At 37.4% G+C, this 27,358-nt stretch overlaps 1 protein-coding gene across 1 annotated transcript; it reads left to right on the top strand.

Annotated features, from left to right (window-relative positions):
- Positions 1-1,858: 1,858 nt before the first annotated feature.
- LOC105044257 (transcriptional corepressor LEUNIG_HOMOLOG) lies at positions 1,859-26,018 on the top strand. The gene is given in 18 exon segments (XM_073255984.1): positions 1,859-2,504; positions 2,642-2,739; positions 3,796-3,905; positions 4,006-4,310; positions 4,398-4,473; positions 4,560-4,665; positions 7,463-7,548; positions 18,711-19,016; positions 19,322-19,396; positions 19,586-19,720; positions 19,722-19,824; positions 19,917-20,051; positions 20,118-20,227; positions 21,385-21,532; positions 23,298-23,455; positions 23,533-23,649; positions 23,807-24,004; positions 25,595-26,018. Coding segments are annotated over 18 exon segments (2,442 nt in total). The 5' UTR covers positions 1,859-2,472; the 3' UTR covers positions 25,739-26,018.
- Positions 26,019-27,358: the final 1,340 nt, after the last annotated feature.

Raw genomic sequence — 27,358 nt, 5'->3', positions numbered from 1 at the left:
AAATTATATTTTTGATCCCCGTAATAATATGACATTAAGATCTTTGGATAATTATTTTGTTCTCGTAATAAAGTTTTATAACATAACGATCCTTTAATTATTATATTAAGATCCCTATGATATTATTTTGTTGTGCAAGGGTCTTAAGTTTGCCATTGCAAATTTCATATATTATTTAATTTATTTATATGTAAATAAAGTATTATAGGCCTGATATTATGCTCTTGATGATCATTATTCATGTATTTCTATCGTATTTTATATATATAGTTAATTGACATTATTTATAGAGAGTTGATACTATAAATAGAAAATTTTTGGTTTAATTGCTTGATGTGATTATCAAATTGACCTCAGGCATGAAGAATCAGAAATTTTTTATAATATATAATTCTATAATTTATCTGATAAAAATTTAATAATATCATAATTACATCTAAACTATTGAAATATTGAGCTATTCTTAAAAAAGTATCTTCATATTTGATGTGTAGACAGATGAGATAATAGTTGTGCATTGGACCAAGTTGCACTTTCATGAAAGATATGATGTTTAATTATACTTGATATGTATATCTTATTATGTTTATTGATAATGATGATATATCATTAGACGGATATAGATATTAGCATGTTATAGCACTCGTTCAAAAGTGAGACATAACACTACATATAGTTATCTACCAAAATTAAATATAAATAATATTTAACTTATTTTGGATAAAGTTTAATCATTAGTTAGTCTCATTATTTGATGATGACATGAACATATTTTATTTATAATATTAATTTCCATAATCATAGATAGTAGCAAGAAATATTTTTTTTGTTGATAGATCAAATTTTTTGAAATAGAAAGATAGAATGATGCTAGTATTAGGATAGGCTAATGTTGGTCTTATATTCCAAATAGATAAATCTTGATTACTTGTGAATGAAAATATATATAAATAAATAAATTTTTTTAAGAAATCGAAGTGTTCCAATCGTCTCAATTTGTTTCTAATGAAATCAAACAGAGCCGGACATTTTAAGAGATCCATCTTTTTATGCGACAACATATCTGATTTCTTGGAAGTTGTGGAGCAGGAGGGATTTAATTGAAAAAGAGAAAATAGATAAATAAAAAGAAAGGTTTTAAGATTATATATAATAATAAAAGATAGAAAAAAGAGAAAATTAGATATATAGCAAGAAAGGTTCAATATAATATAATAATATAAGAAAAAAAAAGCATGCTCTTGATATATGGTCCCCTCATGGACTCCAACGTGATTGTTGTGGTTCACGTTATTCGTGAGCAACTCTTATCCTATTAATTATTATATTCAAGTATATTACACACGTCTCTAATTATGGTATAGTTTAGAGATTACAATTGAATAGCCCTCTCCAATATATGGAATCCAATCCATGCCTAATAATAAAATAAAATTAAGCTCAATCCCCAAACTCATTCTATCAGGTTATGACCCTAGATGTACTTTAGAGAGTATGGATTCTCGTACAAGAAGATGTTTTTTTGTTTTTTTGGAAAAATACAAGAAGATGTTCTTTCATGGGATTAGAAAGAGCTAATCTCCACCTCCTATTTTATACCTTCGGAACCTTTCCTTCAAGGGAGACTTCTGCTGTTTTGTTGTCTATTTGGGCCTCAAGCTGTACAACGACGGCCCATTTTTGGGCGCCCAGGCTGTGCACGGACCCGGTAATCGCCGCTGGCTTTTTCTTGGGTCCATCCATTAAGCACGCTTCTCAATGCATCATTATATAGATCAGCTTCCGTGATTGGCTGCGTGCACGGCCCGGCTGTTACATGCAGTGTAGGCAATAATCTCTCTGTCCCGGCTCCTCTCCTCCTACGCGACAACCTACGCGCACGAGTTTTGTCCAAACACCCTCGCCCCAACCACTGTGCGAAAGCAAGACCTAAAAAAGAAGCCCCTCCCTCTTTCTCTCTTGCCTCCAGACTCGAGAGAGAAACCATCTCTCTCTCTCGGCAGAGACCGAGCTGTTCTTCTCTGCGAGAGGGATCGTTCTCCAATCTGAAACCCTAGGGGTTCTTTCTGGGATTCGGTTCTCTCCTTCGCCGTAATCCTTCTTTCAGTTTTCAACTCTACAAGGCGTTCTTGGGGGTTCGCAATTCAAGAACTCGAAGCGGGGTGGAGCTAACGGTAGGTATCCCGGACTCGATTCTTGGTTAAAGAAAGTCCGTTCTTTGATCTGAAATCGCGTTTCCTGCCACGACGGTTTTCTGACGCGAGGAGACGGAATCGAGGATTTTGTGTCGGTTTTGATAATGTGGGATGTGATCTTGAAGCGGTTTTCGTGTAGGAGGCTTAATTTCTGAAATCAAGATTTGTCAACTGTGCTTGCTTTCAAGGATTCACACCCCACCCCCCCCCGGGAAGGACGAGGATATCAGTGGAGTGACGTTTGTGCTTTGGGTCTTGTGGATTGGAGCTTAACGATATGGCACAGAATAACTGGGAAGCAGATAAGATGTGTGTATTCGATAAACTTTCCTTTTTTTTCCTTTACTTCCTTTGAATTCTTCTGGGTTCCTATGATATTGACTGTAGGTAAATTACTGCTCTTATCGTTTCTTTTATTGAACCTATAAAACTCCTTTTTTCATCAGGCTCGATGCTTATATTTATGACTATCTGTTGAAACGGAATCTGCAAACGACTGCCAAGGCTTTCATGGCCGAAAGAAAGGTTTCAGGAGATCCAGTAGGTAATAAATTTCATTTCTTCTTGCATGTCATTTAAATCCTTCCTATGTTTGCATTAGTTAGTTCATGTTGAGGTTTTACAACTCAAATTTCTTTGTGAAATTATTGTGACTGCTGATGAGAAATCTCTCTCTCTCTCTCTATCTACATACATTTTTATATACGATGATGTTATGCGGACATGTATTGCTACTGAGTTGTATTATGAGGTAATAAGTTGAACGACAGATGGTTTTGATGCCTTCCTGTTACACCTAGTGAATCATGCATTTCACTCTAATTTTACTCTAATTTTCTCTTTGAGAGAGAAATTCCAGTCACAAACAATTGCAAACTCTGGATGCCAATGTTTTCTCCACCTTCATTTTTTTTTTTTTGGAGTTTTGTTTTGGAAACTCTGAAGGCTGTAGGATCACAGATGTTGAGCATTTCTAACGCTCTGGTTACACCTTTATCCTGCTTAATCTCTAGATAAGTTTTTTTAAGAATTGATGTCTCTTTTTTCGGTTTGGCATCATCGAATCTTCTGCAAGTTCTAAGGGACATGGATTTCTAGGTTAGTTGATTTGCAATCTTAAACTTTTAATTACAAATTGCTTTCTGATTTCCATTTTTTTTCTTTTCATTTTTCCTTTTAATATTGGTTTCTCATGAAAAATTGAGATGCCATTATGCATGCATATGGTATGTACGGACCATGCTGCTTGGATATTGTTGGTATAGTTGGGGTAATGGGGTGTGTATTGCTGTATCATTTGTTCTGGTTTGTGTCATTTCTACTGGTTCAAGCTGGTCGAGATGGATTGATATAGGTCGATATGGGTAAGCATTTTTATTCTCTATTTTGAAATGGGACCTTCATGGCACAATATGATGCTATATAATGTTTCTGATTTGGGCTATTGATTAGCATGAATTTGAAACTTTATATTAAAGTCCTTTATCTGAACCACGCCATTCCAGCAATTGGAACATAAACTACCTTTGATAGAAAATTTCTGTTCCTCTATATAAGAGATTTGCTGGGCAGAAAGGTAAGCTTTAGCTTGAGTGTGCAGCAGTTGATGCTCCGCGAGGATTCCTTTATGAATGGTGGTCCGTATTTTGGGATATTTTCATTGCAAGGACAAATGAAAAGCATTCTGAGGTTGCTGCAGCTTACATAGAGGTAATGTTCGTAAAGAAGTACCATGTTTCTTATCCGATAATCTCTTTACTTGTTTTAGTTGCCAAGAGGGTGTTCCACCAAAATATGTGCTTGCTTGAAGGCACAACAGATGAAAGCAAGGGAGCAGCAACAACAACAGCAACAACTGCAGATGCAGCGATTGCAACTCATGCAACAGCAACATCCTCAGATGATGCGTAGGAATGCTAACCATCCTGCTCTCAATGGTACTTTAAATGCTATGAGCTCTGATGGAATGTCGGTGACGCCACCAGCTACTTTATTGGCTACCAAATTGTATGAAGAACGAATGAGGCATCCCCACTCAGTGGATTCTGAGGCATCCCAACAACTGCTTGATGCTCACAGGATGGCCCTTCTTAAGTCAGGAACCAACTATCCTGGGTAGTGTCCACTGTTTCAATGTCAATATTTTGTAGATGCTAAATGACAAGGAGTTGGTAGGTTATTCTTTCTTTGCTTCTGAGGCAGGCAACTGGTCCAAGGTAGTCCAGGCAGTGTGTCAGCTACTCTGCAGCATATTCAGGCACGAAGTCAACAGACAAATGTAATTCTTTTAACCACCTCTCTTTTAGTGCTTCATTATTCATATCATACGTTCTTTGTCATTCATTTTACTTGTACCTATTGCAGGAAATCAAGAGTGAGTTGGGTGCAGGGCAGAGATCTTTGCCAATGGACCCCTCTTCGTTATATGGGCAGGGAAACATACAAGCAAGAGCTGCATTAGGTGCTCCAGGTAAGTAACTAATACGTAGAATATGAAATTAATCTTCTCATCCATGTGTTTTACATAGTATGATAAATGCAACTGAATACATAACCTGAAGCTAGGATGTGGGTGGTACTTACTGATCTCATATGGTGTATTGACAAAAAGCATCAATCACTACAAGTTCTAATATCATGGTATTGCATGAGAGTTTTGTATAAATATTTATTTTCATGAGCCTGTATGGAAAGACCTTGCAGGTTAGTGATGTTTTTGGTTCAAGATCTCACCAATTAAAACATGCAACCATGACATGATAGACATAGGCCACTAAGTTCATAATTGGGATTTCAACAATAGAGAATAGGACATCAATTAGAGAAATATTAAAGCTAACAGAGTTAAATTTTGGTAATTATTTTTCCTTAAAAGAGTAGAAAATTGGGAATCTCCATGGGGGTAAAAATATAATATAGGCGACTCAATTAGTCTTGGTGAAAAAGGTTTTTAAATTTTTATCTACAAGGTTAAAATGAGAAAGTTATGGAACAGAAAAATCTGTAGGGCCATTGGTGAGAAACCCCTAAAATCTTCTTAAAAGTAAACAGTATAAGCAAAACCCATAGAAGCTATATGAACTAAACATCAATATCATTTCTCGTAACTTGTTAATATCAATATCGTTTCCTATAGTTTCTTAAAACCATAGCCAAGAAGTATAAGCAAAAAGGATTACTTGAGAGTGAAGGGGTGGCGGTTCATAGGATTACTGCAACTAAGATGTGGAGATTCATGTGACATCATTGGTGGACTTGTATAGCTCAACCACACTTTAGTGTTCTTTGACAAACTCTGGCATGGTTGGAACCTTTAGGATTTGGACAATTAAGCAAGTTCAACCTGTTTAGTAAGTCTAGAAATGCCACTATGTCAATGACCTAGTCTAGGAGCTCCAATAAATGCAGAGCAATGAGTGGAAAAGAAATTGGGTAGTCGATAGGAGTGAATAATTTTGCTGCCGTACTCCACATTCATATGGCTGGAGTTTGAATCTTTAATTAGGCCAAATGCATGGAGCCTATCTTCTTCTTTTCTACGAAATGCAAGGGAGTGTGGTATAGGAAGCCAAACCTCTAGAAAGGAAAATAACAATGTAAAACCCCTAAAAAAAACTATGGCACATTGGCACCTAAGGATCAAGATGTGCTAATGAATCTCTAAAGCTAAAGTATTGTAAGTCTATTGAAATCTAAGTTCAAACATTAAAACAAAAGTAGAAATATGACTATCATCAAATAGCTGTTTAGATGAGACACTATTTGAGCGTTTCCAAATGATCCATCAAATAGTAGGGATGGCAACGGGTCGGGTATGGCTCGGGTCGGCCAATACCCATACCCGCCCCGTAGGTAAAAACACCGTACCCATACCCGCCTCGGGTCAGGTTGGGTCGGGTTAAGTAGAGGTGCAGATCAAATCGGGTTGGGTCAAGTAAGGAACTCATCATATAAATATTATAAAGTAATTATAAATTCGAAAGGATGATTTAGATTAAGGTTATATGGGGTCGGGTTCGGGGTGGGGCATATCATTATCCATATCCGATCTGAAGCTATTTTGGATACTTTTTTTAGAACCCATACCTACACTGGATTTTAATCAGGTTGGTTAATACCCACCCATTCAGGTCGGGTATCGGTGGGTAGGATGAAATTGCCGTCCTTATTAATTAGGAGAGCTTACTTGCCCCTATGGTTGGATTATTGAGTTAGTAAAGCTACAAAGGTGGATGAGGAAGTTGAAAATGTGGAGTGGCCACCAAAGAGGTAGTATGGACGAGGTGGCAAGGACAGTGACATCATGTAGGCTCACATTGGGTGGCAGGATAAAAAGAACCAACTGAATTTGAGTCATTGAAGTAGGTCCACTGAGTGTTATCATGAGCATAAGCACCTTAAATAGAAGGACTGGGGATTGGAACAGCACTTCTGGTTTTCTTTATTTCAATATTTAATGTCTCCTAGTTGCCCAGTTTCTATAATAATTTTTTTTCTTATTGTAAGAATGGCTGCTCTACAGTAAAATTACAAAGGATCCTGGAGGATGGACATGCCATTTCATAGTGGTTCTTGTAATAAGTGCAGAAGCACATTTAGAAACTTTATTTTAACAATAAAGGGTTCCATGTATAGTAAGAATCGAGAGTGGAAAATGTTCGTTTATGCTGGATCATTATTTACACTTCTTGATAAGGGGACCCTATTTTTTATATGCTTTATTGGCTCATTTCTATGTCTGGATGCTATACTTATAGGGCTTATTGAATATAAATTTCTTGCTATAAACATTTAATTAAATTCCAACTATATCGTTCTTTCCGACGATTTAAGTACTGGTGCCTACTGTCTACTGTCCATACATTTTCTACCAAATTGTGTTGGTAAGATAATAGTACTGGTAAGGGTGTACTGGTACTGTACCAACACAAGGTGTTTTGCCTCCATTTTGCTGTCATTGCAGAAAGAAGGCATATGTCGGTACAGTAATTTACTGTACCAGTCTGCACCATATGGGATAGGTACCAACTGGTACTAGTAATTTAAACCTGATTCTTCATCTCTTTCAAATTCTCTCTTTCCTCCTATTACCATTAGACATTTAGAAAATTATTCATTTAAGATGCTCTATCTCTATTGTCCATGTCTTTGTTGGCTTTTCTTTTGTTTATTCCTATTATCGTCAAAGCCCTCTTGCCTAACCCCATGGCTGTGCTTGTTGCATTGCCTATGTCATTCTCACTCTTACATATCTTGCTCCCTTACAGTTATTGCTTCAATTATCGACTCGAAGGAAGACAATGCAGATGCCCCTGGTGCTAGTCCATTATGTGACAAGGAGCAAGGAGGAGCAGTTGGTGGATGAGGAGAGGATTAAGGAAGTGCAATCCTTGAGCAAGAGGTCAACGACATTCAAAGTTGGGGCAGTCTCTGCCATTCATTGCTTAGGATGGAACAGAAGAAAGGATATTTTAATTGGGGAGCTACACATTGGACAACTATGGAATTCCTTTTTTTTTTTCTTTTTCTTTTCCCTTATTTTAATTTATGTTGCTATGTCCTCCTTTTAGTTTGTCTTTTTCTTTGGTGGTGGCTCTCTTAATTGCTTTGTTCCCTTGTTTTCCTCTATCAATGGAACAATTGATAAGTAATGATTGATATTATGTGTATCTCATATTAGGGAGGGCGTGAAATTAAAATAGTGGACATTATAATGTTATTTAGGCTATGATGTGAAGAAATCAGTTAGATTAAAGGTCAAAAGAGTTGATTTAATTGAAAGGGAAAAAAGGGTGTTGTCTTATGGAGGGTTTGGTAGCAAGAATCATGTTTTGTTGTTGTATTACTTATGTTCAATTATGGAAACGATGACTAGTATTTCAGTGAAAGCGCTGCTTGACTTTTCTCGAAGTAAGATACAATTTACTATGATGGTCCATAATTTCTGTTCTATTAGGAAAGAATGAACAGGAAAAATAAAATAATGATGTGGTTCCATATGTTACTGTGCACATAATAGGTTATTTATTAGAAACTGAGATAAAATGTAAATATATTGTTATTAGATTTAGAGTGAGCAATGAAACAAGCAAATAAAGTTCTTCTTTCTGTCATGTTATGATTGTCATAACAATCTACCAAAGAAATAATTGTTATAATGCGACGACTATATAGTAGTGGTTTTTTAATTTCTCAATATACATGTTATAATCCAATGGGGGGCCTTCAAAATAATTTTAATTATAGTTATTGAAAATATTGTAGATTACCTAAGATATTTTGGTGTCTCGCTATGAACCACCATTTCATGATAGTATCATGGTGATGGGTATGAGACAAGATTGCATGCCGATTTATGTGATACTTAATAATTTGCCTTTTCGTAGTTCCAGAGTTGATTACTTACATTAGCATGTAGGGATCATAGTAAATGGAACCCTGATGTCAATAGAAGGATAAGGGGATGTGGGTTTAGTTAGTAGGCCCTGGCTTTCACAGGAAAGTAGGGATGCTTGTAGGTGCGATATATGCTTTAAAAAATTTTAAAAAAATGTTTCAAAGAGGCCTCCTTTCTTCTAATCAGCTTTTGTCGAAGTCATCCTTTGCCCCCATCCTTCATCCACTTCCCTCTGTCCACTTCCTCATCAAAGCCTTCCTCTCCCTTGCCACTCTTGGCACCCAGCTCACACATTAATGTTGTGTACATCGACCCTTTCTCCTTCGCCACACCACTGACCTTGGCGAAACTATTGCCTTATGTCACCTTTGCTGCTCATGCACCCTTCTCCCTGACCTCCCTTCGTTGAACTGGCCACCCTCCATTGCATCAGTGACCCTTCCCTCCCCCTTATTTGCACTAATCCCCATCTCTTCATCACCCCCTTTAAAGATTAAGGAGCCTAATGATGTGCTCTAGGTGCCACCAATGCCATGGTTCATGCGATGTTGGAGGCAAGATAGTGTGAAGAGCTCACAAGGGTGATGGGGTATGGTGGAGAAGGGGTTCGTGGACATTACGGATGGGGCACTCCATGTGGCTACATGGAGGGTGCATGTTAATTCCATGAGGGCGTTAGTGAAGCCAGGTGTGTGTACAAGGACATGAGGTGATGAGAGAGTGGTGTAGGGTGGTGATTAGCAAGGATGTTGTGATGATGGAGGTGCTGCTAGAGATGGCGGTGGTCTCAAGTGTTGCCACCATATAGTGGATGAAGTGGAGTACAATGGTGAAGAGTTGAGATCTCATATTTTTGTTTGTTTATTTTTACAAGCTCCTTGAGCTTTCATACAAAAGTCAAGTTTGTGAACTAAACCATGTTCAAGGAGTGAGGGCTTTAGATAGTGGTTATAAGTACTCATTAAATTTTAGTCAATAACAAGTGCGATGTGTTATGATGGTCTTTTTTAAATCTTAATTATTAACAAGGTTGGATTTGTTGTATACTTATATTTATGATTTATTGTTGTGGGGCATCAGTTGGACCATACGACATGCAATTTACATGACAATAGCTTGTCGAGTCAACAAGTCTATAACTCATCAAACTTTAGAATATCATTTTTCATCTCCATAAGAAAGAATACGAAAATGAATGTTTAGCTTTATGAAATGAAGTTTATGAAGGTCAGTTTTGTCAAGTTTCTAAAAAGAAAATTAATTTTCTCAAGATAAATAAGAATTTCTGTATCAGCTTATAGGTCTCAGCAAGGTTCACCATGCTGCTTCGAATTGACCAGTTCGGGATGTGTTGTACCATATCGAGGATGGACCAGCATGGTTCCACCCCTCCGTTTGAGACACTAGTGAGGGTGGGGGAGAGGGAGAACAGGAGAGAGGAAAAGAGAGAGGGGGAGGGAGGGAGAAGGAGGCAGAGGGTTAGAGGATGCTGGCGGAGGGATGGAGGAAGGGCTCTGTCCTTCGATGTCCCATTTTTTGGAACAAAGATTATGCAAGGGGGCTCCTTTAATTATTTTGAAAAAAATTAGGTACTTCACTTAATTTCTTCCAAATATAAAAGGATCCCCTTCGAGACCTCTACTTCGAATGAAACAAGGGAACAGAAGGGCGAAGCCCTTCCTTTGCCCCTTTGCGGCCCTCCACCTCCCTCCCTCTCTCTTCCTCCCCCCTCTCTCTCTCACTCCCTCCCCTTTCTCTCTCTTCTCCTCTCTGTCATTCTCCCTCTCCCCTATCCTCTTTGCTATATTGATATGGGTTTGGCATGGAACAGTATGGGAGTGTACCGAACTATGCAGCCGGGCAATCGGTACAGGCCCTAGTATCGGCACAACGATCATTGGGTCTAAGCCTTTCATTGCATATTTCATATACACTTTGCCTAGTTCAAGGATTTTATTATATCTAAATTATTATATATATATATATATATATATATGATGATAATATGCTAATGATTAATTTTGTATGTGAGCAAACTCATTCAAATTTCAGACCTACTTAGATGAATAAGATCCACATGAGTATTAGGGATTTCCAAATTTAATGCATTTGGTTAACGATGCGTGGATAAGGGTTGTTATACTTGTCTATTTATTGAGAACGTGGACAGCATACTTAGTACTCAGTATAACATTATAATATGTTATTTAGAATTTTGTCTTTAGTAAAGTAAATAGAGACTATCTAAATTGTTAGATAGTATCAATTTTCTTTTTTACCAAGTCCACTTTTATCTCTAATTTGTTTGGAACCTTTTTATAATAAATTCTGATTATATGTATTATAAAATGAATAACTTCACACAATGTGGAGAACCAACAAGAGATAAAATCATAAAATGCTTCTTAAGTTATGATAATATATTCCCTTACAAGAATTATTCCAGTAAAGTTTAAGACACTAAGAGAACTAGAAACAATCTAGTATAGAAAATTAGCTAGCAGTTCCTTTATTTTAAGTTGTTCTTGTCATTTTTGACTCCTTAAAGTTTAACAACCGATAATAAATCAAGCATTTATTGTTGTTTGATGCTCCAAACTTGCAAATTGGGCTATAGCCCAAAAATTGCAGCTCTTCTTTAGGAGGAGATTATGTTCAAACCCAGGGGTATATCTCTAGTGTTTGATACAGGTGATTTGAATTGATGGCTCCCTCATTTACTCTAAATATGATTCAAACAACTATCAGAATATTCAAAATCAAATATAACCCATTTATTTTACTAAACCAAACATAATTTTCCTTTAATGTTCGCATGCTAAAAGAAACCTTCATTTAATGCATTTTTTGTGGATTAACAGAACGTTGATTGTGGAAATATTTATCAGAAATCTACTAGGGTTAGCAACTAGGGAAGGGTTGAGGGCTAATAATCATAACCCAACCTAATAGCTAGATTTCCAAACCCTAGCCCAACCTGACCCAGCTTTGGGTTGTGATTTCTCTAACTTAATCCAACTCAACCCTTTGTTAATCTAATTTTGGATTGATTGGGTTGGGCTTTGTTAATCAGTTTAGATTCGATTGAGTAGGAATTTTAGGACAGGTGAAAGTTTTGGGATGTTTTTGTTGGAGTGTGATTAGTTTGTTTGATGATGTTGGATGATGGAGAAGTGGAGGGACTAACAAAACAATTAAAATATAGGCTGGCCTACCACAAGGACTCCTCAAAGGGGATAACATGCGAAATTCTTAAAAATTCAAACATCTGAATGGAAATGGAGATCGAGATTCTAATCAAATAACTTGTCCTTTTCCCTACAAAATACTCCTATACATAGGCATAGCATGGGACATGTCCCCTGAAATAAATAAGACAATTTATTCATTCCTGACAAGAGGCAGCGGATGCAAAATATACAAAAAGCCATTACAAACACCAGAAACTAAAGGACATTAGTCAAAAACTTAATTACCTATAATTGATGAACATGAATCATCATTAAAGTATGGCTTAATATCTTGAAGAAGCTCAAAGGCCAACTCAAGGGACACTTCTGGTATCAAACTCCTTTTTAGAACCTGTCCTCAAGTTCAAGTATTCTTGAGAATTTGAGGGTGAAATTCTATGAATGCCTTCCTCCATGCTGCTCTAATTTTGTCCTTACACTTCGTGACAAACATCTTCACTAGTAATAGGTGATGTAACTCGGTAGCCTTTTATTCAAAGAAAACCTGCAAATAGTTCTTTCATTCTTCTTCTTCTGAATCAAGTAAAAATAGGATCCACATACTTCTTGAATAGAAGAAATAAAGGGAAAGTATGATAGCCAAATTTTCTTCTTGAAATTGATACCGATGATTCAACCAAATTCTTGAATGAATCAATTGTTTAGTCCTTTCTCCTTCGATGCTTGTAGTCCATGGTCAAAAATTGGTACTTCAATAAAGGGTTCTTGGAAATGGATGGAACATTAGAAAAGCCCTAGAGATTATCTCCATTATGAATTTTGCCGTCATCAATTAAGATAGATTCATCTTTGCTAAAAGACAAATCACTAACAAAGATGAGATCTCGTGAATCATAGGCAGCTTTATCCAAATAAATGTCAAATATCGGAGGTAAATCACTGCCGATAGTTTGTTGTTTTGAGTCTCATTGTAGAAGAAATGATGTTTATCTTTGCTTTCTTTTGTATCATGATTGGGGAGGGGGACCTCTTCATTCAAAAGCCGTTGGTAGCATAATGAAAGTGGTTAACCTTCTCATCATTTCTGAGAAGTCGATGCTTTGAAACTTGATGAGATTTATCATGTCCCAAAGCTTCATAACCATGGAATGCAGTACCGTGCTGAACTGGCCGGTACACCTCGTACTGAGCCGGATCGACGGGGTACCAGTATGGTTCGGCTGGTTCAAACAGTATACCGGTGGAGGGAAAGAGAGGGAAAGTGAGAAAGAGAGAGATGGGGAGAGAGAGAGAGGCGGGAGCCGCTGAAGGCCGGCGGTGGCCTGCTGCGGCCATCGAAGGGCCGCGAAAGCATCCGTGGCTCGTCGGTTCGCCCGATAGGTCTTTGAAACGAGCAAGAAAGAGAGAGAGAAGGGCAGAGATCACTGAAGATGGGAGCAGACAGCGTCGCGGTAGCGATGCGGGTTTCATCGAGGTCAGGGGAGGGGGTGGCTGAAGCAGCATGGGCGGCGTCGCAGTCGCGGAATAGGGGCTGTCATCTCTGTTCACACGACCTCTTTTTTTAAAAATGAAGATCAACAGTGAAGCCGACAAACCATTTGCCAGCTTCACTGTTTAAAAAATTTTTTAAAAAAATTAAAATCAATGAAGCCGGCAAACTATTTACCAGTTTCACTTAAGTTTTGATTTAAAAAAAAAATCGTGAAACAGAGGCGTTGCCCTTGTTTCATGCCTACGGCACTGCGCGCATGGACTGCGCCGTCTGACGGCCCCGCCCCCTCCTCCTTCCCCTCCCTCTTTTTCTTTCTTCTTCCCTCTCTTTATTTCCCTCTCTTTCTCTCTTTTTCTTCTTCCGATTCGGGTTTGGTGCCTTCGTCGGTTCACTGCCGGTTCGATACAGTACTGAACGATATCGAACTGCACCGCTGGTCGGCCGAAACGGTCATCGGTACCGAGACGGCGAACCTTGTTCATAACAATGCTAGATGCTCTTCTACTTGTTTCACCTCTCCTTTTGTTTACTCATCCAGATGCCATGGAAGTCTAATTCACGCATTGAAGGGTTTTCAGCTGTCCATCCAGACGTCAATGGTTGGCCATCTTCTTGGCTTTGATACCAAATTGATGCTGGACTGTAAATAAGTGAAAGGGATACAAGGGCAATTATAATATAGGCTCGCCACCCACAAGAACTCATCTAGGGAGATAAGAGCAAGCTAATTCTTGAAGATCAAAGGTCTAAATTCAAAGAGAGTATTCTAAATTTCAAAAAAGTCTCCTTTACCTATAAAATGGTCCTGCATGTGGGGTTATGCAATAAATAAGACTATCGATTCATCTATGAGTAGAAGGGATGAATGCTGAATATATGAAAAGCCACTAGAAAATGCTAAAAGGCAACACATAATACGAAATGTTTCATAGGAAACTAGAAGTTGTTAGTCAAAACATAGTCACCTAGAATTGACGATTAGGACCCTTAATTAAAGCATCACTTAGTGTCTTGGTAGAGTAAGGGCCAACTAAAGGGACATCTCTGGTGTTAGTTAAGGCCTCAACCATCATTGTGTTTGGATGGTATGGTGCACTTGCACAATACTTTTAGTAGAACCAAAGAGGTAGCTATATGGTATTCTGTATCGGTCCGAATCAGTCGGTACATCCCGTACCATATCGACGGGGAACCGATCCAATTCAGGCCGGATTTTCGGAAAATGGCTTGAACTAGACCGAACCAGTTGGTTCGGTATGATTTAGGGCCGGTTTGGTTTGTTTTTTTTTTTTTTTTTTGTGTGCTGTTGGGTGAGATTTTTTTTGATTTTTTAATGTCTGGTATGGTATAGTACAATATGGTATGGTACCATACTGTATGGGCCGGCAATCGGTACGGGTTTCAGTATCAAGTCCGCAAACCTTGGGTAGCTACATAAAAAAGTGTTGAGCTAGTCAAATCCATGGTCATTTCTCACCACTAGTGGGTAATGCTGTGGTGTCACTTATGGCAGATGACCTAGTCAACCATTGCTTACTTCTAATTATGGCTGGTTAGGTTGTGGCTAGTTGCATAAGAGGGATGCCTTAGTATTTGTGTATATTGAATTTGGATCATTTCATAGTTTGGTATATTTCTTATAATTGATTGTCAAGTTAATGTCAATTCTCCAACCTTCTCATTTGGGCTTTAGCAGTTTCAGGCAAAATAAGTAAAGGGATTGCAAAAGGAATACCATATGTGTTTTAAGGAGTCTTATAAAATAGAACATCAAAGAAGCCTGAACCACGTAATATGTGACTCTTGTCCCCTTCTATGTTTCTCTCTCCTTCCCTTTGATTGCTTCAGCGTCCAATCTGTCTAAATTTGTCAGCTCAACATCGGTTTGCATTGGTTTCTCTTTGACAAGCTTTTGCCAACACACACAACATGCCATTATGCATAAAGTTTCATTTTACTGAAAATTGCATGGTAATACTATTATTTGTTACACCTTTTTATATTTTTTTATGGATTTGGTTCAGTTTAGAGTGACCATCATTGAAGTTCATAGAAGTTAAGTTGGCTGAAATCTAGCAGCTCGACCCATGTCTGCGATAAAGAAAATTTTAGTGCTTCTCCAAATTCATTTCAGATTACTAGGTCTTATAGTAGCTCAAGCTTGCTGACATAAAAATTCATGTTTTAATATTCTTATAATGAAAGTGTAATGTATGGTCCCTTAGTTTCTTTTCTCAAAGGCAAGATAAATCCCTTGGTTTCTTGATCTCAAGATTAAATTAATTGTTAGATCTTAATAACAAGAGTTTAAAGTTTAAGAGGAATCACATGCTCATGGTTGATGGCTCATTTGGGCATGGTCACCCACATAACTTCATTAACAAAATAACAAACCTTAAGGAACACATAGAATAAGAAAATAAACCTTTAGCTCATATATATTATCAAATCAATAAACCAAAAGCAAAAATAAGTGCTGAAGAGGAACAGAAAACTCAATTTGATAATTAATTTATTATATTATAAATATATTCATGAATTGGATTACTTAAGGGATAGAACTAAGGTTTTAAATCCTGTGGGACAAAGGTGTCCTGATATCTCCATGGAATGGGATGCCCTGCTATCCCGTCCCGTCCTGACAGCCGTCCCAATCATGCATCGTGATAAATATACTCCATGTCTCTCCTTTTCTTTTCTCCTTTCTTTCTTTTTTTTTGTTCCTTTTTTTCTTTCTTTTTCTTCTACCTTTTTTCCTTTCCTTTTTTTCCTTTCTTTTCATCATCCCTTTCTTCCTTTTTTTCCTTTTTTCTTCTTTCTCTTTCTTTTCTTCCTTCTTTCCTACCTTTCTTTTTCCTCTCCCTTCCTTTCTTTCTTTTATTTTTCTTCTTTTTCCTTCCTTTCGCTTTTTGCTTTTTTCATCTTCCGTTCGTTCTTTCCTTTTTCTTCTTCTTTCCCTACATGGATGGGTTTCGGAGTCTCGACTCCATCCCGGTCCCGTTTTCTCACGGGAATGGGATGGGACGGCCGAGACACCTCTTGTCTCGTCGGGACGTAAAACCTTGACTAGAACTGTTGCCTCTATCTATTACAATGGCAACTTTGATTGGTCACAAATCTAGCTTAATTTGAGACTCTTGTTAGGGGAGTATAAATCCTAACACTATCACATACCCCAACCAACCAAAGGGCCATTCTCTGCTTGTATGAACATCAAGGATGAAGTTGGTCGGAGGAAGGAAAGTAGTATATATCAAGTTAAAAGGTGAGGAAATGACATGGAGTTGTAAGAATGGAGTCAACCTAGAGAAAAGAATAAGATGGTAATACCATTTGCTGAATGAAGCATCATGAAACAAAAAACATGAGAAAAATATATGTTGGCATAAGACTGTCATCCTTGGCCTTATCAGACTCTAATAGTTAAAATTCTTGATTCCCAAGATCTAATGTTTTATTTAGTCTGATCATGCAGTTTAAACTTCCAAGGATGATAAGAGAGCTAAAATTACATAGAAACTTCAAAAGTGGAAATTGGCAGATCCTATATTGCTTTTATTTTTTCCTATTAATTATAGGCATTAAGTAGATCCTGTAGTTATTTATTTTATGAACTCTAGAATGAGAAACACATAATCTGCTTTACATGAGAGAGAGACCAAGGGCTGGAACCCTGGAAGGTTCCACTTTTAGATAGTGGAGAGAAATAAATCTAAGGGGAGAGAGGACTGCTAGTAAGCAAGAAAGAAAAAATAAACATGAATTCGACATATGGGAGAGATTTTGGCTGGTGAATGGGCAGCCAGAGTAAAGATTGCATGAAAGCAATGACAGGAAAACTAAAAAAAATGTATTTATTAGGGTGAGGTGAAAAATGGATGAGAGAAAGGAGATGATAATTAAGGAAAGAGAAAGAAGGGCATGGGAGGCTGATTATGAAAGATAATTAGAGTTCTTATCCCCTTTATGGCCATTCTTTTCTCATTCGTCCTCCCTACTAAATCCATTGCTAATTAGGAAATTTATTTAATGATAAAATTTATTAATTTGAAGGAGATGAGAGGAGAATGACAGCTATTAAGGAGAAAGCATGTCTGCAAGTAAGCAATAATAGAAAGGGAATTGATAGGGGGACAATAGGGTTTCAAGATGCTGATATCTCCAAATAATTGCCCCCTTAGAAACTCTTATTTCCTGTTATAATGGAAATAGCAACACTTATTTGCTTAGATTAGGTTGGCCTGAGTTTGTTAGGGAATAAAACATTGGCTGTTATGGAAGCAGTTATTGATTATCATAAAAAGATATGGTGGCAAGTAACCGGATAAAGTGATGGTGTTTTAGAAAATTATTTTTTACACCTACAATGTGGATATTAATTGAAAAAATAATAATTTTATTGGGTTGAATCACAAGAATGTAAAGTCAAAGTTGTAATTCCTGTTACATAGCGGAAGCATTATAACATCCTCTATTGTAAACCTTGAGGTTGATTGAGAAACTGATGAGAGGAGAGTGAGGGGATAGCAGTAATTGAGTAAAGAGTACGCGAGATAGCAGGACTAATTCGCAAATTTAATTAGGTTTCTCTTCCTCTCTGAAATTTGTCCTTTCTCCTTCTATTCTAACTCTGCTTGTTTAGGTATTAGTTATGATCATGTAGCTAAATGGAGGATGATACTTTTCTTCACATTTTATATGAAAATTTGGATATTTTTGGAGGGGAGAACTTTCTTCCTTCAATGTTTTGATGGACTAGGATTGCCGCGCACAAGAAGAAAGGGGATAAGGATGTTTTTGAACTTTAATTAGGTTATTCTTTCAGCTTAGTACCTTATCCAAATCCTTTTCAAAGCATGAATGCTTGGCTACTCCTTGAATGTAACCTTTCACATAAATTGTGTACTAGAGTCTTGATAAAGTTAGCTACATTAAATGATGCAGGACAACTAAGAGGTGAAACTCTTAATTCCAGAAGATACAGAAACTATATGCATTTTAGGAATTTAGGATTTTCAAAAGTTAGGGGATCCCATGGGGGTAAAAGCAAAGACTGCAATCTACTTGAACTCATCATTAGAGCCTGCATAAGCAACATAGTTTAGCTACAAACGTTGTGATCCTAGGGTAAAGCTAATAAAGGAACTAGGCTTCTAATTAATGGTATGGGCATGTAAATGAAATTTTGAGGTGAATTTAGTAAAAATGATATTTTAACTAAAATTGAAGGTTTTAGTAAGAGGCTAATGATAACATGCTTAGAAATTAGAAGAAAAATATGGAAAAAGCTTGAAATAACATCAGAGATAACACTAAATTAGAATGCTTATCAAATGAGGATTCATAAAGCTGAATCAAAATTATGGGGAGAGGGGTTGAGGGTTATGATGCCCAATAGTTGAAGTGTTTTATAAAAATTTTATAAAAATTGCTAGTTTTATGCTTGCAACAGAAGACAATGTTTTTGTGGATATGTTTTCCATCCAATAAGTCAAATACTCTGTGGGAGCCTATTTGGTGTTGCTTCTGTTGGCTCTTTGGACGTACTTAAACACATCATGGATAGTGTTTGTTTCTTGATGATACTAATGCCCCTGGATCCACAAAGATTCAGGGCCTTGCCTAGGGGTGGTTTGGATGGTAAAGATGGTCAACTCAGTGGAAATGATGGATCGATCGGTTCCCAAATTCAATCAAATTCACCAATGGTTAGACAGGATCAAGCTGAATGTCTAATGAAGGTCAGTTCTCTAAAGGGTCACCTAATACCAGTAATGTTGTGAGTCTAATCTCTCTTCCCCCCTCTGGTTCTTACACTGCTTCTGTCTATGCCAGTCACTTGCAAGTGCCGCTTCTGTCTACTTTTACATGAAAATTTTCTTTCTGCTTTTTTTTTTTTGAATCAGATGTATCATCTTGATTCCTGTGGAACTTTTAGTTCTCGTGCTGGATCTTTTGGCCTTTAGATTGTTTTGAAATGCATTATATATATTTATTTATATGTTATCCCTGCATCTCTTCTTTTGTACTGACTAAAATTTCTTAGTTGAAGGTGGCCCAGATGCAGCAATCCTCTAATCAGCAACAATCGGAACTGCAACAGCAACAACAGCTGCGACAAGTACCAAATAGGCTCAGATTTATCTATCACTCTTGATTTCTTCTCTCAAGGAAATATTTTGTTTTCTTTGTCCAGTCTGGTAGCTGTTCAGCAATGATGGTCGGCTTATGCTACATAAGCTAGTTTTCTTGAGTCCAAGTTCATTCATTCTCATTTCCTTAATTGTAAATCACATGCTTTAACATCCAGAATGTTAGAAGGAAACAGCCTACTTCTTCTGGAGCTGCAAACAGTACTGGTACAGGAAATACTGTTGGACCTTCTCCCAACTCCCCTCCATCAACTCCATCCACTCATACACCTGGTGATGGGGTTGCAGTGGCTGTTTAGTTTGCAACGCGTAACCAACATGTCAAAAAGTTTGGTGACGTATGATACAGATGGAACAGGTGGACTTGCTTCTTCATCAAATCAAATGGTATCTCCTGGTACAATTCTTTCAATGTCATTTGCAAGCAAGCTAGGGAAGTCCTTTCCAATTCATCCAGCTTAAACTATATGCATCTTTAAACAACAAGAGACTTGGAGCATTTTGGGGATGTTTCTTTGGATGATAATGTGGAATCATTTCTGTCAGAAGAAGATGGAGATGCAAGAGACATATTTGCTGCATTGAAAAGAAGTCCTGCACAACACAACACAGAGTCTTTAAAGAGTAATTTTCCTTATCATGTCAGAACTTCTGCTAGATAACCATTAACATGTTCACACTTTCTTTCAGATTTTGCCTTTACTGAAGTCAGTTCTATCCATACAAGCAACAGTAAAGTTGTTTGCTGCCACTTCTCTTCAGACAGGAAGCTAGTGACCAGTGCTGGGCATGAGAAGAAGGTGAACTAAATAGCGTTCACAATAAAAGACACTTCCGTCAATACTAATATATATATATATATATATTGAAGGATTTGTGTTGCGTAAGTACCAGTAAAAGTGTCAAATATGGCATGGGTACTGTGTTATATTGAGCAAAGCGGAATTCAAGGATTTGGCTACATTTTGTTAGCAGCAGAGTTCAATATTTTCAGTCAATTATAGAAAGTATGCTTCAGTTTGTATTTCGTTATGAATTAAATCCTCTAAAGAATGCACTGCACCACTAAGTTATGCCTATGTTTAGATTTCGCATGTTCTATTAAGGAGGTGAACATGGTCATAGATTTTTTATGACATACCTGCACAAATATAAAGTGCTGCCAAATAAATCATAAATTAAAAAAGTTCTAGGACACACAAGTTGTTGGGTCTTGCATGTGCTGGAGTGAATATGGAACTTTAAAACTTGCAGTTTCATTAGATTCTCTATATAGTTTGTATCTTGTCACAAGGTTGCCCATGCAATGGGCTTTTGTGCCTCAATTTGTCATTGTCCCTTTATAGTTTGGACCTGCTTTTAAGAATTTCTTTGATATAATTTTAGATCCAATCTCAAATTATTTGCTGTGGTAGAAGAGAAGGGCATATGAAGGGAAAGAAAGCGGAAGAAGATAGGATTGAAGAGATTAAATGTGAAAAGGAGAAAGCAAAGCAATAGAAGCCTCAAAGGAGGGAAGGAACATCCAAATCATTTTATTCTTTAAACCATAATATTTCCATAACAAACATAGGACTTAGATACCATGCTGTAAAGAAATAAAATTTTGAAAATTCCAGAACCACACCCAGGAAGTGGTTGGTCCTCGGGTTTGTTGGGAGAGGAGAGGTGTGGATTGGTGTATGCAGATGCGCAAGCAAGAGAGAAAGGGTGTCCATCTTTTTCTATTTCTGTGCATCATCTATTTTATAACTCTGTTTGTAAACTATTATATGATAATATGCTATCTTTGTTTGTATATTACCGTCATTTGTATTGTGCTATTGGTTATCATATGTGGCTTTATGTGATATATGTATCCATCTTAAAGTTGCATGCATTTATCCGCTAGAATTTATCTTCTATTTAATTGATACTTGGTATTCTAAGATTTACCATCTTATCTTTAATGTTATAGGTTGTTCTCTGGAACATGGATACTCAACAAACAGAGAGCACTCCCAAGGAACACTCTTTTATTATTAGAGTTACATGTTTTAGGCCAAACTCGACTCAGCTGGTTACATCATCTTTTGATAGAACTTTGCGACTTTCGAATGCTGCTGAAGTAAAGAATCTCTACTTTAAACTCCTAATGGTGTTTATATTTTGTTATTTTCGAGTTAATACTTGCTTTATGATTATATGTAGACATAAAGTAGATCATATATTTGTTGGTTGCATATCCTGCTACTACATATAGAAGCATGAATATTTCTGTTGTGTGGAAATTTTCATGTTTTATTCCCAAAAGAAAAATGGTAAAGGTCACCAGTGCTGTCACTACTTGGTTAATCCGTCCTAAGTGGCAATCAATTATTGGGAATTCCACCTACCCTGCCTATTCCACCAACCTCCTGTGTATAACGCCAATCCCAACTGCCTCATGGGACTGGTGTGAATTGTGTGGTGAGTTGAGCTGTGATCTCTAGTACTCTTTTCAAAGTATATCTGCTCTGAAAATGCATGTATGCTAAAACACCCATTTGGTTAGAGCTGGAGTGAGTCTCAATGGAATTTTTGATCAGTCTGGATCTTGTCCTGGATTTCAGGAACACGAATCCCACCAGAATCCTGGACTGATTTGGATCTCTGAATGATCTGAAAGAAGCATGGTTCAGGAGAATGACATCGGCATCATCCTTTTGCCCAACAAGACAATGGAAATGGAGAATAGCCTTGTGTGCTTAAAACAACCCAGTTTGCATATAGTCCAGGTGGACTGTACTCCACCTCGTAGTTCACTTAATTACTAGTTTTTGCTAGCATGTGTGATGTCCATGCAAACAGGTGGTGTTGAATAGGGAAGATAAATTGGGTGGAGCTGGAGGAAAAGAAACAGACAGAAGAGAGGGACAGCCAAAAATCAAAATTGCAGGTGGAGTTGAAGAGGGCTGGGTCCCATCATGGAGTGGAACTTGGGGATGGACGTGTGTACGATTATAGTAGTATATGTCATGTTAATTCATCCTAACAATGTTGTTTTTCCTTGATCCACAGATTCCTGGATCAACAGCCCAACTCTATTACCGTAGTATATGTCATGTTGAGTCATCCTAACTCTATTTCTTTTACTCAATCCTCATAGGTTCCAAGATCAACATCCTATTTGTGAGTTACTTCTTTGCTTTTCAGGATGTAGGAGGTGAATCCTGAGGATAACATCATAGACTTGACTGACTTATGGCTCATGCATTTGGGATGAATTCATTGGGCTCAATGAATGCTTCTGCATCTACCCTAGAGCTGCCCTCTGTTCAGCATTAGTAATAAATTATGAAAGTTCATCGTGTCATATAGGCTAACTCGATAGCAGTTTGGAATTTTATTCAAGCTGAAGTTGCCTTATGCTAATTAACTAAATAGCAAAGGAAGCAAGAGTTCTGTCACATGCTGATGAGTTATCCAACATCGGTGACAGTTGGAGGCTATTCTTCTTGTAGAATAACACAAACTGATAGAGGTGTGCCATTGGTAACTCGGATTTATCTTCTATGTTGGTGATATGAAATAGTGGTGGTAGGAGGAAGATGCTTAGAACATGTCTGTTTTATGTCAATTTTGTGTTCTTATTAAAAAATCTTCATAAAAATCCAAATTCAGAATGACTGGTAGACTAGCCTGTATCTACGAGATCATATAGTCCCAGTACTTCCCATTATCATTGCTTGATATAATACTTCACATTTTCGTTATCATTTAATATTATAATTCTAGCATTTTTAATTTGCAAATGTACTTCTAATTTTTAGCTTGAAATATAGTTCAGTTATCTTCTTGTCCAACCATTGCCTTTCCTTCCTCAATCTGCAATTATTTTGTTGGTTTTGTAACCAAACTTCAGTTTGCACATGTTTGCTGGGCACAACTCCGAAGTGAGGTCACTAGATTTTCATCCTAAGAAGACAGATCTTTTCTGCTCTTGTGATGACAATGGTGAAATTTGGTACTGGAATGCCAGCCGGTACTCATGCTTTTGTGTTTCTAAGGTTGGACTCACTGCTTCAAATGTAATTTTAATTTGACATACTGTGTTCTTCAAATTAATGATCTATTGTGAAAACAGGGTGGTACAGCGCAAGTAAGATTTCAGCCCAGAATTGGACATCTTTTGGCTGCGGCTGTGGAAAATGTGGTGTCGATTATTGATGTTGAGACAAATGTGAAGACACTCGCATTACAGGTGTTGTTATGTAATACAATTGCTTCTAAGTTGTACTTTCTTGGAAATAAAAATGGACATCTTTGATACTTTCCCATATGATAGAATATTCATGGTGAACCATTTATACTATCTTTATTTCTGTTTATTATGCATGATTTTTCTTGTTAAATTGCAGGGTCATAACAAGGAGGTACACTCCATTTGTTGGGATTCTAATGGAGATCATCTGGCATCTGTTGGTCAGGATTCTGTTAAAATCTGGTCTCTGACATCAGGAGAATGCATTCATGAGCTAAGCTCCAATAGGAACCAGTTCAGTTCATGCATATTCCATCCAAGATACCCTAAACTTCCGATCATTGGAGCTTATCAGGTAAATATGATTCTTCTCATCATGTTGTTATCTTGTTGGAGGAAAATTCCTAGTTCTTTCTTGCGATAGCCATCTGTGGAATTTTGGAAGGTTATTACTTAGGTTTGTTGTACCGGTCAGTACCATACCGGTGCCAAATCAGTATATTGTACCATACTATATCAACACTCCATATGCCAAGCTGTACCATACCAAATTGCATACCACACTGTAATAGGATGGTACCAGTGCGGGGTTGGGTACTGAGATGGTGAACCTAGCTATTAGGTTGTTGGAACACAGTGTAAGGCTAAAATCCTATTATATGTTTATCCTACCTGGTTGGATAGTTTTTGGCTGCTCCTCTGTCCTGCTTGTTTCTGGCCCGACAAAGATGAACTTTTTACCATTCCAGAGAATCTAAAATGTTAACTTATTGGCTGTCATATGAAAGTTTTATGTCTTTTCCTTTTTGGGAGAAAAACATATGGATCAAAATCTGCCATCATTAAGTTGCCATCTAAAGGCATCATTCTGTAGTGGGACTATTTTATTGTACATTATCCCTCTCGCATCTGTCTCATACAAAACTCTTCTTTTTTTACAATTGTCTGGCCATAGAAAGTGAAACATAGCATTTCTTTATGGTTCAGCACTAAGAAAGCTGAGTACACCTGTTAAGAACTTGTCTGGCATGGCTATAAAATCTTTGCTGGCATTAGCAAAAATATCTGCATTATTTGATTGTTCTTCTGCTTTTTCAGCTTACCTGTATCATGTTCTGCAGTTTAGAATATCATAGGAACACATTCTCTGTTGGTGGAGTTAAAATGAACTTCTAACTTCGGGAGTTCTCAAGTTTTTAGTGTTTTTTTTGGTAGTTTTTATTAGATCAATGTGTGGTCTTGAAATGAGCCACACAACGTGGTGTCCTGGTTCAGTTTCAGGGTGCCTCCAAGCATAAAGCTCGTAAGCTTGTCATCTGCACTAGCAGATCTGTCTGCAGCCGCAAAAGAATGCCTGGCACACCAACTGCGACTCGTCCATGCTTGTTGTACCCACCACGATCCTCTTGGATATGTGTGGATATGTGTGCATGTGCTGGTGGGTGGGCTCATCATACTGCACCATGAGCTCATAATGTCCCCAGAAGAGGAGCAAGGACCATCGGCGCACTGGCACCTGTTGGTCAAAAAGTCTGAAGCTGTTTCTATCAACTAGAAAAGAAATGCGCCTTTCAACCGTCACACTTCTTTTGCTATTATTGGAATCTCTTTACGTGAAGGAAAAACAAAAATCAATGCGAAATTGGTGAATTTATCATTTCCATTTTCATTTTCTTTTAGCTTTCTCCACACATCTAATGTGGTTGCCCTACTTCCTGGATGCTCCAGAAGATGGTCTTGGAAGCATGGATGAATTGTTTCCGAGAATTGGTCTCAATGCTATTACCCATGACATAGATCCCTTGTGACGTTTGAAATATCAATATTTTTTTTATCAATGTCAGTCATATGTTGTGTAGTTTTCACTTGCAGACTTCAGAAGACGCATCTGTAAGGCTTGAATATGTTTTTTTGCTGATCCTAATGTATTTTCAAATAATTGCAGACTTTGGAGCTGTGGGACACGGCTGAGAACCGGTACATGATGGTTCAGGCACGTGAAGGCACGGTTGCATATTTGGTACAATCACCTTTCACTGGAATTGTTGCCTCTGTGAGTCATGACATATGTGTTAAGATATGGAAATAGGCTAAGTTGGTGACTGGACTTCCTTATGGTAGCACTTCGTCAGCAGCCAGAAAAGTGAAAAAGGAAGAGGGGATGATAGGCAGTGTTGTTTTTTCTGTTTGTTTGTCAATTAGTTGGGGATTTTGGGGGCAATAAAATCAAAACGACAAATTTGGTGTAATGGCCTTAGGTTGTATCAAAAGAAAACAGGTCATAGTTCTTTTCCTTTTTTCATAAATTCATATTGATGTACATGGATAATTTGTCTTATCAAACTTTGTTTGTTGTAAAACTTCTGGCATGTTGGGATTTTGTTTATCCTCACTGCGTCTGGATGGAATGGGCATAATTTATTTTGGCTTAATGTTTTTCTTGTTTGCAAATCCTCCGGTGATCTATTTGGAAAAAGGAATCTTACAATTACGACCACCGGCCAGCTTTTATTTTTTAAGAAACGTGGTTGCTTGGATATAATTCATCCAAGTAGGTCATGAGAACAAATTTTCTTGAGAAATTAAACTTCCACAACGAAGTTAACTTTATAAATCCTCTTCTCCAACTGATGGTGATTGGTTCCTGTACTCATTGCACCGATAAGGGAAGAAGAGGGGTCATGATCCAAAATGTATAAGTTATTGATAAGAGTACGTGATGACAAGTTTTTGTGTAAGTTATTGGTAAGACTATTGTCTCTCTTTCTTTTTTCTCCGGTAACTTATTCTTAATTGAGGTACAAGATGTGGATGATCCAATTTAACATAAACTAATAAACTTACTACTTCAGCTAAGAGGCTGAGGATAAAGGTTAAAAAAAAAAACCATGAGATCAAACCTTTGTATCGAAATTAGAGAGAGGGAGAGGGGGAGAGAGAGAGAGAAGGGATTCAATCCTCTCCTGATACATGACATGCTAACCTGTGAAGGGATTTTATTAAAAAAAAAAAACGAGTAAGAATCTTATCAGAAGTTTCCAAAACATAAGATTTATTTTTATATATTTTTATATTATTTTGATTTTGATTTTTTCAGTTCTCGCTCTTCTCATTGCATTTGGTAGAGAAGCCAAGAGCAGCAACTCGAAGGCACGGAACGAAGAACTGAACCGCGGATAACGGTTCCCATGATGATGCGACCCTGGCCACTCCCCGCCCAACGGAGAGCTGTCTTCCTCGTCCACATAAATGGTGCACTAAAGTTCCTATTCTTAGCTTCTTTTTTTTTTTTTTTTTGCCACTTCTTGTGTCTTAGAACGTGTGAAAGCAAACTACAACAAGACTGGTTACAGAACCCAACATGTTGATCACATCACTAAGTTACTTTTTTTTTTTTTTTTGACGGAAACGTTGTTAAGTTACATTAAAGAAATACTAAAAGTCAAGTGGTCAAACAAAGGATTAACAAATTCAAGTATTTAATTTAGGACGGCTTGTATTTTTTTTTTTTTTTAAAAAAAATCCACGGCAAAAAGATGACAGGTCCACGTTGTTTCATTTATCAAGGTATTAGGAACAAGCCCTTGAACATCTACTCTTAAGTCACCGCTTCAAGTTATCCCTAACATAGCGAAGTCAATAAAAAAGTTTGTTTGTAACATCATTACAACGTTGGCTTCTTGTGTGCATGCTCTGACTGGAGATTTGA

Source organism: Elaeis guineensis, chromosome 4, assembly GCF_000442705.2.
Source record: "Elaeis guineensis isolate ETL-2024a chromosome 4, EG11, whole genome shotgun sequence".
Taxonomy (NCBI): domain Eukaryota; kingdom Viridiplantae; phylum Streptophyta; class Magnoliopsida; order Arecales; family Arecaceae; genus Elaeis; species Elaeis guineensis.
Note: the sequence above shows the minus strand (reverse complement) of the source record. Positions and strands in the feature narration are given on the sequence as shown.